This window comes from Dama dama, chromosome 11, assembly GCF_033118175.1.
Source record: "Dama dama isolate Ldn47 chromosome 11, ASM3311817v1, whole genome shotgun sequence".
NCBI lineage: Eukaryota > Metazoa > Chordata > Mammalia > Artiodactyla > Cervidae > Dama > Dama dama.
The window spans coordinates 91,465,565-91,478,681 of NC_083691.1; the positions used below are offsets into that span (position 1 = coordinate 91,465,565).

The 13,117-nt window shown below is 47.9% G+C and overlaps 1 protein-coding gene across 2 annotated transcripts in view; it reads right to left on the bottom strand.

Annotated features, from left to right (window-relative positions):
• SFXN5 (sideroflexin 5) overlaps nt 1–12,309 on the bottom strand; it is a 123,321-nt gene extending 111,012 nt beyond the window's left edge. For both annotated transcript variants that reach the window (XM_061155709.1, XM_061155708.1), the window contains exons 1-2: nt 12,173–12,309; nt 917–985 (exon numbers count right to left, since the gene is read on the bottom strand). In XM_061155709.1, the coding sequence (XP_061011692.1) occupies nt 917–985; nt 12,173–12,274 (171 nt within the window). In that variant the 5' untranslated portion in view covers nt 12,275–12,309. The remainder of the gene's footprint in view (nt 1–916; nt 986–12,172) is intronic.
• Between the last annotated feature and the right edge of the window lie 808 nt (nt 12,310–13,117).

Sequence of the window (13,117 nt, forward strand, 5' to 3'; positions counted from 1 at the left end):
TTAGACAATATCAAGGACTAGTTAGCATGTGCAGCAACTGGAACATTATGGATGAGAATGTAAAATGGATAGTAAGCCTTAAACAACAGTTCGGCAGTTTCCTATGAAGTTAAACATATACTTACCATATGAGCCAGCAACCCCAGTCCTAGTTGTTCACTCAAGAGAAATGAAAGCATACATCCACACAAAGAATGCTCAGAGCAATTTTATTCATAATAATCAGAAAATGGAAACAGCCCATGTGTTCATCAGCAAGTGGATAGAAACAAGTTCTGGAACATCCTTTCAATGGACTGCTGCTCAGCAGTAAGAAGGGATGAAGTACTGATACATGCAACAACATAGATGGACCTCAAAAGCACCATGTTAAGGGAAAGAAAGCAGACACACAAGGCTACGTACTGTAGGACTTCACTTATATGACATTATAGAAAGAGCAAAACAACAAGAACAGAAAACAGATGAATGGTTGCCAGGGGCTCAGCAGGGGCTTGGGGAGATGGATTATAAATGGTCATGAGGAGTACTGTAGGATGACAGAAATGTTCTCCATCTTCATTATGAATACTTCATTGTGGACACTTCATAGGTCTGCCAAAACTCATAGGGTTGTTCACATATAAAATATAAAGTACACCTTAATCGCAATCTTACCTATCAGAGCAGGGGACTGAGAGGGAGAGAACATGAGGATCCTTTTTATTCTGTACCGTTTGAATTTTTGTAATGAGCACATAATCCATGTACTTGGTAGTCATTTTATTGAAGTTTGAAAGAATAATAATGACATATCTACCTTGAAGGGATGTTGTGAGATCCAGATGAAATGAGATAATGATGACCTGCGGCTCTTCCAAAGTCACAAGGTATAAAGGCCAAGGGGCCGCCGTTGAGAGTGACGGCCACGACTCACCTCAGTGACAAAGAGTGTGCGAGGGTCGATGATGTCCAAGAAGTGCCTGAAGCGACCAAAGAAGGATGTCTGGAGAAGGGGTGGGAGAGGAGAGTGGGTCAGTCGCTGTGCCCCTTTCTCTGGACAACGGGGAACCCACCCACGGCTCACCCTGTGTGAGGGTCCCACAGTCACCAGGACTGCTCACACGGGTGACGAACGCCAACGAGGCCTCTCGCTTCTCGGTGACCCGACGGCAGTTCTCCCAGGTCTAGCGCTTTCTAAGGTCAACTCAGAACGACCATTAAGACATGTCTGACCCAGTGTCTCTTCCATGTGCCTCCCATTTTCCTCCCTCTTCTCCCAGTGCCCTGAGATCAACTCCAAGCCTTTCAGCAGCTCCAAGAACCACAAAGCATGAAGGCTAGAGGGGAGGTCTGGTGCCCAGCCCTCTCCCAGTCTGCCCTGCCCACAGCGGCCTTTCTGCTTTACTTAGGACTCTCGGAGAGAGGGTCTCTTCCCAAAGTCCAGCACAGGCTTGCCTCCAGAGAAAGCTCCCCACAGCAGAGCTCAGGTATGGCTGCCCAGCTTGCAGCCCTCAGGCCTTCCTTCACCCACAGCCCCAGGGCAGAGGGCCAGCTCCCGGCCTTACCCCTGAGCAGGGGCCTTGGAAAAGGAGGGCATTGTGCTAAACAGGCCACAGGCATTAGAGCAGTGAAAGGAAACCAAGCAACGCTGCTGCTGGGCGTCTGCCCTCAGGACAGAGCCAGTTTGGCAAAGCCAAGCTCCACCCAGCGAGGGGACAAAGGGGAAGTCTGCAAACGCTGGGGGTTCATGCCTCCCTATTCTCAGGCTCCTCCCAAATCCTCCCTGGAGCCCCACAGCTCTCCGAGCCCAGCCTCCACTCAGGGGAGGAGACAGAACACTCCCACTCTTTTCCCTTCTCACTAGGACATCAGACCCTGCAGCCAATTTCTGCTCCTTCCCCTCCTCAGAAAAGACCGAAAACAGACCTGGGTCACCACAAGGTCTCCTGACACACCATGGCACCCTCTCTGCCTGGAGCACCTTCTCCACCCCACTTCTAGCCCCAGCCTTTCACAGATCTATCAAGCTTCCACAGCATTGCTAACTAAAACTTCTTATACATCACCCTGTGTGAGGGTGACTTCTTATACATCAAAGGCCTAAACCATCCCCCAACTTACACACAATGCTCAATCAGAGATGTTCAGAAGTGTGGGCAGAGGCGTGTGCTGAGAACACTCACTGCTTCATTATTTATAAAGGTGAATTGTTAAAATGACAATCCATTCACATGATAGAACATGGCACATCATGTTTCGGACAATGTTTATGACATGCAAAAAGCCTGTGATTTGTGAAATGCATGTAAAATGCATGATTCCAACTTAATAGGAGATAAACAGAGCGAGATGGATACTAAACGGGTAGCAAAGAGACAGGATGACACCCACTAAAACAAACCAGGATTCCTTAGAGCAGCGGACCCCAACCTTTTTGGTGCCAGGGACCTGGTTTCTTGTGGAAGAAATTTTTTCACAGACTGGGGGTGGCGGGGGCCGGGGAGGGTTCGGGATGATTCAAGCACGTTACCTTTATTGGGCACTTTATTTCTAATATTATGACATCAGATCATCAGGCATTAGATCCCAGAGGTTGGGGACCCCTGACTTAGAGAAGTGGCTGATTCCAAGGGAAAGAATACGATGCGACTGGCACATTTTGTTGTGCTAGAAAGAAACGAAGCGCCCCTCCCCAAAATGATGGGGGCATGTCAGAAGGACCAGTAAGGTGCAAATGGACTCTGTGTGCCTCTGAGAAGTTCCCAATAGGGTTCACAGGGTGTTCTGAAGGGACTGAGTCTAACCATGCGGAAACATCAGACAAACCCAAACTGAGGAGCATTCTGTAAAATAAATGGCCTTGTTCACCAAATATGCCAATGCTGTAAAGACAAAGAAAGACTGAAAAACTGCCCCACATTAAAGGACCCTGAAGAGATAAGGCAGCTGAACATAACGCGTGATTCTTGACTGAATCCTGGATAGAGGGGGAAACGCGTTCAAGGACCTTGCTGGGACAAAGCATAAAATTGGAACAGGATCACAGATTAATAAAAGGATTATATCCATGCTAAATTTCCTGAATAACCACACTCTGGTTATTGCTTACAGACTGAATATTAGTGTCCCCTCAAAATTCATGTGTTAAATCCTAAACCCCTAGGTGATGATATTTGGAGGTGAGGCCTTTGAGAGCTGATTATATGAGGGCAGAGCCCTCATGAACGGCATTAACAATCTTGTAGAGACGCCAGAGAAACCCCTCGCCCTGTTCCACCACGTAAGAACACAGTGAGCTGTCTATGACTGGGAATCAGCCCCTCCCCAGACACTGTATCTACCAGTGCCCTAGTCCTGGACTTCCCAGACTTCAGAACTGGGAGAAATTAATTTCTGTTGTTTATAAAGCACCCCATCTCTGCTATTTTTATTATAACAGCCCAAACAGACTAAGACAGAGATATAACAGAATGTCCTTGTTGTTAAGGTTACAATGTAGTATTAAGGGATAGCTGAATATAACCTACTCTCAAAAGGTTGAGAAAAAAATGATGTGTGGATATACAGGGCAGCAATAAAACCTGGAAATGCAGGTACTATTATTCTATTTACAGATTGAAGATGTTCTTAGTATCATGTGCATTTGCTATCTTTCCTGGCTTTATGACCACCTGTAGACAAAGAGCATAATAAAGGAAATGTGACAAAATGTTAAAAGCTGGTGGATCTAAGCAAAGGGTATATGGAATTGAATTCTTCTTGCAACTTTTCTGTAAGACTGAAACTGTTTCAAAATTAAAAGTTCAAAATTACACTATTTAAAAAGCTACATGAAAATATATTAAAATGTTAAGAGAGAGAGCCTCTGGGTAATAAGAATATGGTAGATTTTTATTTCCATATCTTTTACATTGCTTGTTAAATTTTAAAAAATCAGTATTATATTATGTATAATATAAAGAAGTAATTATTTATATTATATATATTTATACATTTATTTATATATATTTATATATTTATTTATATATTCTATATATTTATATACAATTATTATATATAATTTATGTTATATATAACATAAAGAAGTAATTCTATTTTTAAAATATGTATTTAAATTAAAATACAGACTGATATATTACTCGATTATAAACTGCTGAAGGATGTGGGCTATTGGATGTTCTTTCTGTATGTGCCTTGGCTCCTAGCCGCATGTCACACACCTAGAAGAAGTTCCATAAATACCTCAGCCACAACATGAATGAGTGGGCTGGTGAGCAGTCAATGCCCTGGAGGCTTCCTGGAGTGATGCAGCCTGGGCTGGACCTTGAAGGGAGGGTAGGATGTGAAAGTGACAAGAGTATTAGCAGTTAGCAGCCCAAGGAGGGAAGAGGATCAGCAGAGGGGAGGGCCCAGAGGAGAACGGCCTAAGGGAAGCGGCTTCTTGCAGATGATCCAGGCAAACATCCAGCCTCTGACTTGCCCTGTGGTCCCTCACTGTTTTCATTCTGTCCCGGCCTGCTGACCCTGCAGTATCTCTCCACCACTGCCACTGCGTAGATGCCTACCAACCCCTACTGGACTAGCTGAGGGAACACCACAGCGAACAAGCCCACAAGGAGCTGAGACCATCAAGAGAGACAAACAAGTAAAGAGATAACTATAAAACTAAGTGAGGCATCATAATGGGCCCTGGGCACACAGCTTATTTCTCCCTAGTGAGTCAGGAAGCTTCCCAGAAGAGCTGGGATGGGTGGATGGATGAATTTACCGAGGAGAGAAGGGTATCAGCAAGAGCTCAAAGGCATGCAGGTTCTGGTCAGAAACTGCACCTGGCTCCTGCAGTTTATTCAGTCATTCACCAGAAAGCTACTGAAGACCTACTGTGTGCCCAAGGCTGTGCTAGGTCCTGAGAATAGAGCAAAGTTGACTGGCTGGGGGAATGAGGCCCAGATTTCTAGCCAGACACTAATGCTTACTAACCAGGATGAGGAAAGCAAGACACGCATTGATTCAGTGGAGAGGAGGATAACAGTTCTGGATTGGTCATGTACACTTGGGACGCTTAAGAGCCTTCCAGATGTAACTTTTCAATAAACACTTACACATAAAGTTCTGAGATTCCCTTTATGTGCACACATGACAATGTCCTAACCCAATCAGCCAAAGAACCTCCCCCCAACCCACCAGGGATAGACAAAGTTAGGCTTCCTGACTCACTGCAATGATGGAGGCCACACAAGAGGAACCATAAGGCATTTTGTCAAACAGGGGAGAAAAACTGAGTTAGTGCAGAATCCTGGGGAAAGGTAGAGCAAAATTTAAACGAAACAGTACATTAACAGGCTCAAGGCAAAGCAGGGCTGTGGGGAAGAGGGCTACACAGGTCTGGACTGAGAAGTAAGCAGAGGGTTCTGTTTCTTGAAAACTATAAAATTCAGTTAACCAAGGCATGGGATCCAGAAACTCCTTATTTGAAGCCCTGCCCTTGTATTGATTCTCTGAGTCAAAGTACCAAAGACCCACCAATCAAAAGCAGGATGTTTCATTCCTACTGCCAAGTAGAGGAGGTCATTCAACACCTGGTTCTATTAATAGAAGGATTGAGCCATTAGCCACTGCAGTTGCTGACTTTCAACACACCCTGAAAGGAGTTCAGGGCAGAGCCCTCTGTGTTCTGGGAACACTGGTAGAACAGGCCTGCAGAGAGTTAAGTATTTTTTTCAGGAGAAACTTTTTATGAACCTGGATTCTTACATCTTCCCATACTTAGAAAAGCACTAAACCCATTAATTAAGATATCTGTTCCTCACATATAGCGGCAACCTTCTGAGATGTGTGCTTGATTACACGTAACCCCTCTGCCAAAATCACACACATGCCGACCTCCCCCCTTATCTCTTCAGAGCTCTCTGAGAGGCTGCCTCCCAGACTATAGTCCTCAATAGATGCTAAATAAACTCAACTCACAGTTCTTACAGTCTGCATTTTTGTGTTTGTTTGTTTTCCTCAATGTTGACCCTGCTGATATAAACACCACGTGAGTGAGTGACAGTCCCTCAGTTGTGTCCAAGTCTTTGCAATCCCAGGGGCTGCAGCCTGAGAGGCTCCTCTGCCCACGGAATTCTCTAAGCAACAGTCCTGGAGTGGGGTGCCATTTTCTTCTCCATTTAAGCAGCAAAGTTCCTGGCAATCCACAGCCTTGGAGAATGTGATTTCTCACTGAGTACAAAAGAACGGCTACTCAGTGAGGGCGGCGGCGGGGGCACCTCAGAGCTGAGTAGGCCTACAGAGAAACACTCTTCTTTGTAGCTGCCATTATGTGTCTGTCCTCCCAGCCTGATGCATAACATGGCAACCTGATCAGTTTTTATTTTCTCAACAGTTTAGTATACAGGGTCTTTTTTTTTTTGCCCTCCAAAATCCACTTTTTACCCCATCAGATAATCAGTGGATTTTTTTTTTCCTTCCCTTTTTCTTCACCAGAAGAGTGAGTCAGTCAAGTAATTTATTCCCTGTCCCCTCACAAGAAAGGTGAGTCAGCTACTTCTCAGCAGGGGCTCGCGGCCTGCTGCTTCCTAACTCCCAGGCCTGGCCCAGGAGAGCAGAGTCAGAGAGCTGCCTCGGGAGCAGCAGCCCAGGGCAAAGGCCTGAGAGAAACTGACAGCGGGCCTGTACCCAGACCTCTACAAGACTGCTCATCTGGATGAGGAATAAACACTCACTGTATTTATAAATACTCACTCACTCGCTGTAGCCCACCAGCAGAAAGGCGGGACCAGCTCCGTAGTCCTCAGCTGGTCGCACACTGAACCCCCTGGGTTTTCTGAAATCCAGGCTGCACACCCAGGGATTCGAACTCTATTGGCCTGGGGTGGGCGCCAGGCGTGAGAGTCTGCTTAAAAGCCTGCCCAGGTGATTACTGTGCAGCGGGGATGAGAACCACTGAACTGGAAGGTGCTGACTGCCTCCAAGGCACAAACCAGCCCTGGGACCAGCCCTGCAGAACAGTCACTCTCTAGCCTCTAGGATGTCAATGATCTAAAAACATAACTACCTACAAGGCACTGTCACTTCAGAACTTATTTCAGCAAACTAAAGGAGAGACTTCCCCATTGCCTCCTGACTCTCATCCCGCACAAACCTCTCCTCCCTGAAGTGAAGAGTGCATTTCTGGGCCCACAAGCTGCCCAGACCCCGGAGGGAACCCTCAACAAGCTACCTACTCTGTTCCTTGGTGGATTTGGGGCCCAGCACACACATAGAAGACTCATACCCCCAGTCATCTTAGCAGATAAGTGAGATTTCTGAAGGAACAAGGAAGTTTAATAATAAGAAGAAGAAAGCAAACATTTCTGGATAGATTAAATCACAAATGGAAAGAATCATGTATGTGCTCTTCCTGTCCTGGGGCCCCAACTTGCCAAAAATGGTGTCAGCCCTAAAGGAAGAAAAGAGTGGGTTCAGGAAAGGAAATGAGTAGAAAAAAAGTAAAGAGATTGGTCAGAGCACAGAGCTCCCCATGCACTCTGGCCATCTCACCAGGTAACATGGGGCCACAGTTAAAAGCATGGACTTGAAGTTTACACAAACAGCAGGGGACAGAGGAGCATCTTAACTAAGCCTTCAGCCACATGCAGAATAAGAAAATTGTACAGGACAAACAACCCAGTTTCTCCAACAAATATTGGGTTGGCCAAAAGATTTGCCTGAAAAACTTGAACGAACATTTTGGTCAACCCAATAGAAAGAAAGAGGGATGAACCAGTAGATTAACATATCAGTCAAATATAATGTGTGGGCTTTGTGGGAGTCTGATTGAAACAAACCAATTATTTTTAAAACACAGTAAGGGAAATGTGAATAGTGCAATGGACTGAATGCCTGTCCCCACACCCCCAAAGTTATGTTGAAATCCTAACGTCCCTACCACCACCTCAAGGTGATTGTTTTAGGAAGTGGTGTCTTTGGGGAAGTATTAATGTCCTTATAAAAGTAACCCCAGAAAGATTCCTCCTCCCTTCTGCCATGGGAGGTTTCAGCTAGAAGATGCTATCTATGAACAAGAAAGTTGGCTCTCATCAGACAATGAATCTGCTGGTGTCTTGACCTTGGACTTCCAGCTTTGAGAACTGTGAAAAATAAATTTCTGTTGTTTATAAGCTACCTAATATACAGTATTTTGTTACTGCAGTCCCAACAGACTAAGACAAATAATGACTGGTTTGATGATATTAAGAAGCAATTATTTTAGGTGTGTTAATGGTATAGTGGTTATGTTAAAACTAATTTAAAAATCCTCTGATATCATATGAAAAAGAAGGCATTTCACCTCTGTGATATTCTCTCCCTAAAACCCATAACTGTCTAACCATGAGAAAACCACTAGACAAACCCAAACTGAGGGACCTTCTAGAAAATACTGGACCGGTATTCTCAAAACTGTCAAGGTCATCGAATAGAAGGTAAGACTGAAAAACTGTCATAAAACAGAGGGCAGACATGACAACTAAATGCACTGTGGGATCCTAGCACAGAAGAATAACATTAGTGTAAAAAATAGTAAAATCGAACTGTCTGGAGTATAGTTAATAGTAATGCTGGTTTTGTATTCCAACAAATGTACCATGGTAATCAGAGATGATGACTTTAGGGGAAACCAGGTGAGGGTTATACAGGAATCCTGCTACTTGAATTCTGCACACATAAAATGATTTCCAATTTTAACAAGTGTATTTAGAAAAGCTAACTTAAAAAGCCTTTCTTTTTTAGAGTTACCTATAGCAGGTATCGGAGAAGGCAATGGCACCCCACTCCAGTACTCTTGCCTGGAAAACTCCTTGGACAGAGGAGCCTGGTAGGCTGCAGTCCATGGGGTCATGAAGAGTCGGACACGACTGAGCGACTTCACTTTCACTTTTCACTTTCATGCATTGGAGAAGGAAATGGCAACCCACTCCAGTGTTCTTGCCTGGAGAATCCCAGGGATGGGGGAGCCTGGTGGGCTGCCGTCTATGGGGTCACACAGAGTCGGACACAGCTGAAGCGACTTAGCAGCAGCAGCAGCAGCATAGCAGGTAGAGTGAACTAATGGGCTATGCATTAAAATAATTCACTGATTGGGGGTGGGAGGCATAGAAATGATGCTGGCCTAACCCTGGTAATTGCTGAAGCTGAGTGATGGGTACGCAGGAGTTCACTGACAATTGTCCTCAATTTTGTATGTTTAAAAATCTCCATAAGAAAAAAGTTGACAGAAAAACATAGACTCTGGAGCCAGACTGCCTACTGAATCTGTTTCTTTGTGTGCCAGTTTTATCACCTAGAATATATAGGATAATTGTCTCAACTTGTCTCACATGGTTGTCATGAAAATTAAATTGGTCAATACATGAAAAGGTTAGAACAATGCTTGGCTAGCATCATCATCTTATGCGGAGAAAGATATTCACAGACCAAAGCCCACCAAAGCAAGCTTTCTCCACCCTCTGACACTGCTCAGAGCTCCTCCTTCCCCTGCCCCCTGCACAGAGAGATCCTTGAGAAATGAAAGGAAGGAGGGTTCTGGGGGACTCTAGGGAGTAAGGAAAGACTGTTCAGTCTTGCAGAAAGTGGTGTTATTGGTTAGTGGATTGAGAGCAGTGTCCCTGGTGTGGGCTCTGGGACTGAACCCTAGATTATGAACCACTCAGGGTTCAAGGGGCTGAACGCAGCCAGTGTGGTTGGAAGCAGAAGTCCAGGGAATGGATGGGGGTTTGACTGGAGGGCAGCAGGGGTGGGCCATGCAGGCCTTTGGGGTCTTCAAAATACAGGTCTTTACCTCAGAAGCAGGGGAAGCCACTGGAAGGTGTTTAAGAACATGTGTGTTGGGGGAGGGTGCAGCATCGCCTGAGCAGACCTGCACTGCTGGGGCTCTGCCATGCGAAGAGGAAGGGATTGGAAGGGGGCCAGAGTGCAAGCAGGGAGACTTGGCAGGAAGCTTCTGCAGTGGCTCAAGAGATCAGTGAATGGGAGCTCAGTCTAGGATTCCAGCAGTGGAGACAAGTGGATCTAAGAGCTATATGAGATGAAAATCCTGTTTGTATTTAGAGGGTGAAGGAGAGGAAGGCAAGTACACAGGGGACTCCGGGTTTCTTGCAGTCAACTTGGTGGCAGTTTGGGCTGCTTGCACAACCAGGGAGTCCTGGGGGGGGGGGGGGGGGGGGGCAGAACTGGAGGAAAGACAGGTTCCTTAACATGAATTAATATCACATGCACTGTGCTTTACATAGGTCACTAGGCTGGAGGAGAGCTGCTTCAAAAGCAAATACAGCCAACACTTGCTGCCCTCGGGAGTGGTGCCAAAAAGAGGTACCAGCAATGGCTGCCTCGACAGAGTAGCCTCAAGTATGCGTTTACGTCTCCAGCAATGGTAACAGCGATGGGCTCCGTCATTTGGAGCCACTAGGAGGTTCTCAAATATCTGTGTGCGACTGTCCCAGGACAGTTGCTGGGCAAAAATGAACCCATAAATTAATTCAGCACATTACTATGTGCTGAGCCCCAGCTCAGGGTAGGATGGAGACAAGCGGAACTGCAAGAGCGGCCCCTCCTCCCAGAGTGTGTTCACCAGTGTTGAGGGGGCCCAGTAATCACACAGAGTGGGGAGATTAGAGGACCACAGGGCAGACTGCAGTAAAGGCTGACTTATGAGGATCCCACTTGGGGTAGCCAAAGAGCTGGGCAGGAGGGGTCCCATCAGGAGATAAGGGAAAGAAGGGAGGAAGTGTTTAAAAGGAGGTGGGCCTGAGTCTTGAAGAACTAGTAGAATGTGGGGTTGGGAGTGGGGAAGGGGTCAGCTAGTGAAGGGTCACTCAAGTCCAAGCACAAGCACCCCGACAGGCCATTCCAGGCAGCACCTTGCACTGGCAGGATGACATCAGTCTCGCCTTAGATACTTACATGCTGAGATGGTTTGTTTTTTAAAGGAATTAAAGTCTTGTTTAAAAACAGTGAGGATATTTTCTCAGAAGGCTCAAAAGCGCAGCTCCTTAATTAGCAAAGCTCAGTGCATCGCTTTGCTGGAACCAGTCCCTCTCCCACCAACATGATAATAACCAACCAATCAACCATCGCACCGACATTGGTACAACTTTCTTTCTTCCTGCAAACTTCTTTCTATCCACCTCCGTGGCGCTCCCCCCGCCCCACAACCCCAGGCAAGCCTGATTCACTCTAGCCAAGTCTCTTTGCCCCTTTTCTTAACAAAGTCCATTTCCTCAGCGCTGGAGGCAGCAGAGACCCGGGTATGCGGTGTAGGAACGGTCCCTCCCAGGCTCTTGCCCGGGCAATAAGTCTGAACTGCGGACTCTCTCTCCTGGGCCGAGGGACAGGAAGAGAGACCCTATCGGGCGGACAGGAGGGTCCGAAGGAAAAAGACGACTGTCACCGTGCTCCGAAGAGCCATATAGGGTCGGACAGAGACGAGCGCTTCGTGGAGGTCGCAGCGGGTTAGGGGGCTGGGGTAAGCTCCCGGGGACGCGGACCCTCCGAGCTCCGGGGATGACACAGCGTTTCCTCTGCACCCCGGCTCTCCCCGCACATCCTCACTCCATCCCCGACAGGGCACCTGCCGGCCGACTCGCTGCATCAGCGGAGAGGACAGGGGTCGCCAGGCGGCTGGCACCCCTCGGCAGGCGGTCCTAACCCATCCCCACCTCGGACCTAGCTTGGGGTGGAGAGCTGGGAGCTGGGCAGCTCGGAAAGAATGTGGGTCACCAACTGGGGGGAAAGTTAGAAGGCATCTCGACCACTCCAACTTTTCACCCAGGGTCGGATTCGAACTTTCCGCCTGCAGTGGGCGGCTGCACTGCCCAAGCGACCCTGAAGAAGCAGCTTGGATCCCGGGGCTAGGATCCCCGGCCGCGGCGGGCAGTGTCCAATCACAGAGCGACTCTGGCAGGAAGCGCTGGAGGGCGCGGGCGGCTAGGGAATGACGGCGCCGATGGCCAATAGGGAGCCAAGATATCAGCCCTCGCCCACCCCACTGACCAATGGGAAAAAGGTGACTGTGGCCAAGGTCCACCAGGCAGTAGCTGCAGGCTCCCTGGTGGCCGCGGGTCGGAGACCCTAGGGCTAAAGAAGCTTTTGGAGAGGAGTTTGCTCGCCCTGCCTGTGCCACCCACCGACCCTCAAGCCACAGCCCGGTCCTCACCTGCTGGAAGCGGGGTTTGCCCAGCTGGAAAGGCGGTGCATCGGTCGAGGCATTAGCGGCACTAGCCGCCGCCGCCGATGCTGTAGTCGCTGTATCCGCCATGGCCACTGACGCCTGCAATCTCCGGCCCTTTTAAAATGTCCCTCCTCGGCCCCCGCCACAGCTGCCTGTCCCTATTGGCCATAAGCTACCGCAGCAAGCCGAAGGCGCAAAGGGTTGTGGGGAGTGTAGTTTTTCTTGTCTCGGAGCTTGACAACCCTAGACTGCGGAGAGTTCCAATGACTCAGACTGGGTCTGGGTTCCCGCCGCTAATTTTGCAGGCGTCGGCAGTCCGAGAAGAGGGCGCGTGTACGTCTCTTAAGGTCTCAATAGGGGTCAGTCGGGCGACCCCTCGCTCGTACTGCCCCTAGAATTTTGAGCTGAAGCAGTGGGCGTCGCCCCTGGAGCTGCAGCCCAGAAGGACACTACTGATATGGGTCCGACCCTTGGACCAGATGGTCAAGGACTCCAGACGTAGTAGGGAAATCTTGGAAAGTTTTTACGAAGAATCGCACTGCAGAATCTTCATGCAGGTCCTTCTGTCGCCACGCTGTCCCTTGACTCTTGCTCTCCAGTCACCCTGATTCAGCTCCTGGAGCATTCTGGGCGCTCGTCACCATTGACGCAAAAGATATTAACTTTTGGCCTTCGCCTAACACAGGCTCTTTCTGGCTTCAGCCTAAATATTGCGTTTCCCGATCCTCGACCTGCTTGGGCAAAATCTTACATGTTCCTATCAGCCGGCACTTTCCTTGCAGCCCTTGCATTTATAATTATTTATGGTTTGGGGCATCTGCCTTTTCTTCTGTGAGGTCCACAGGGCAGGAGTTGTGACTTTGGGACTCATTGCTAAGTCCTCAGTGCTGAGAGGGCTCAAGCAGAGACTCAAATATCCTGTTGTTGTAA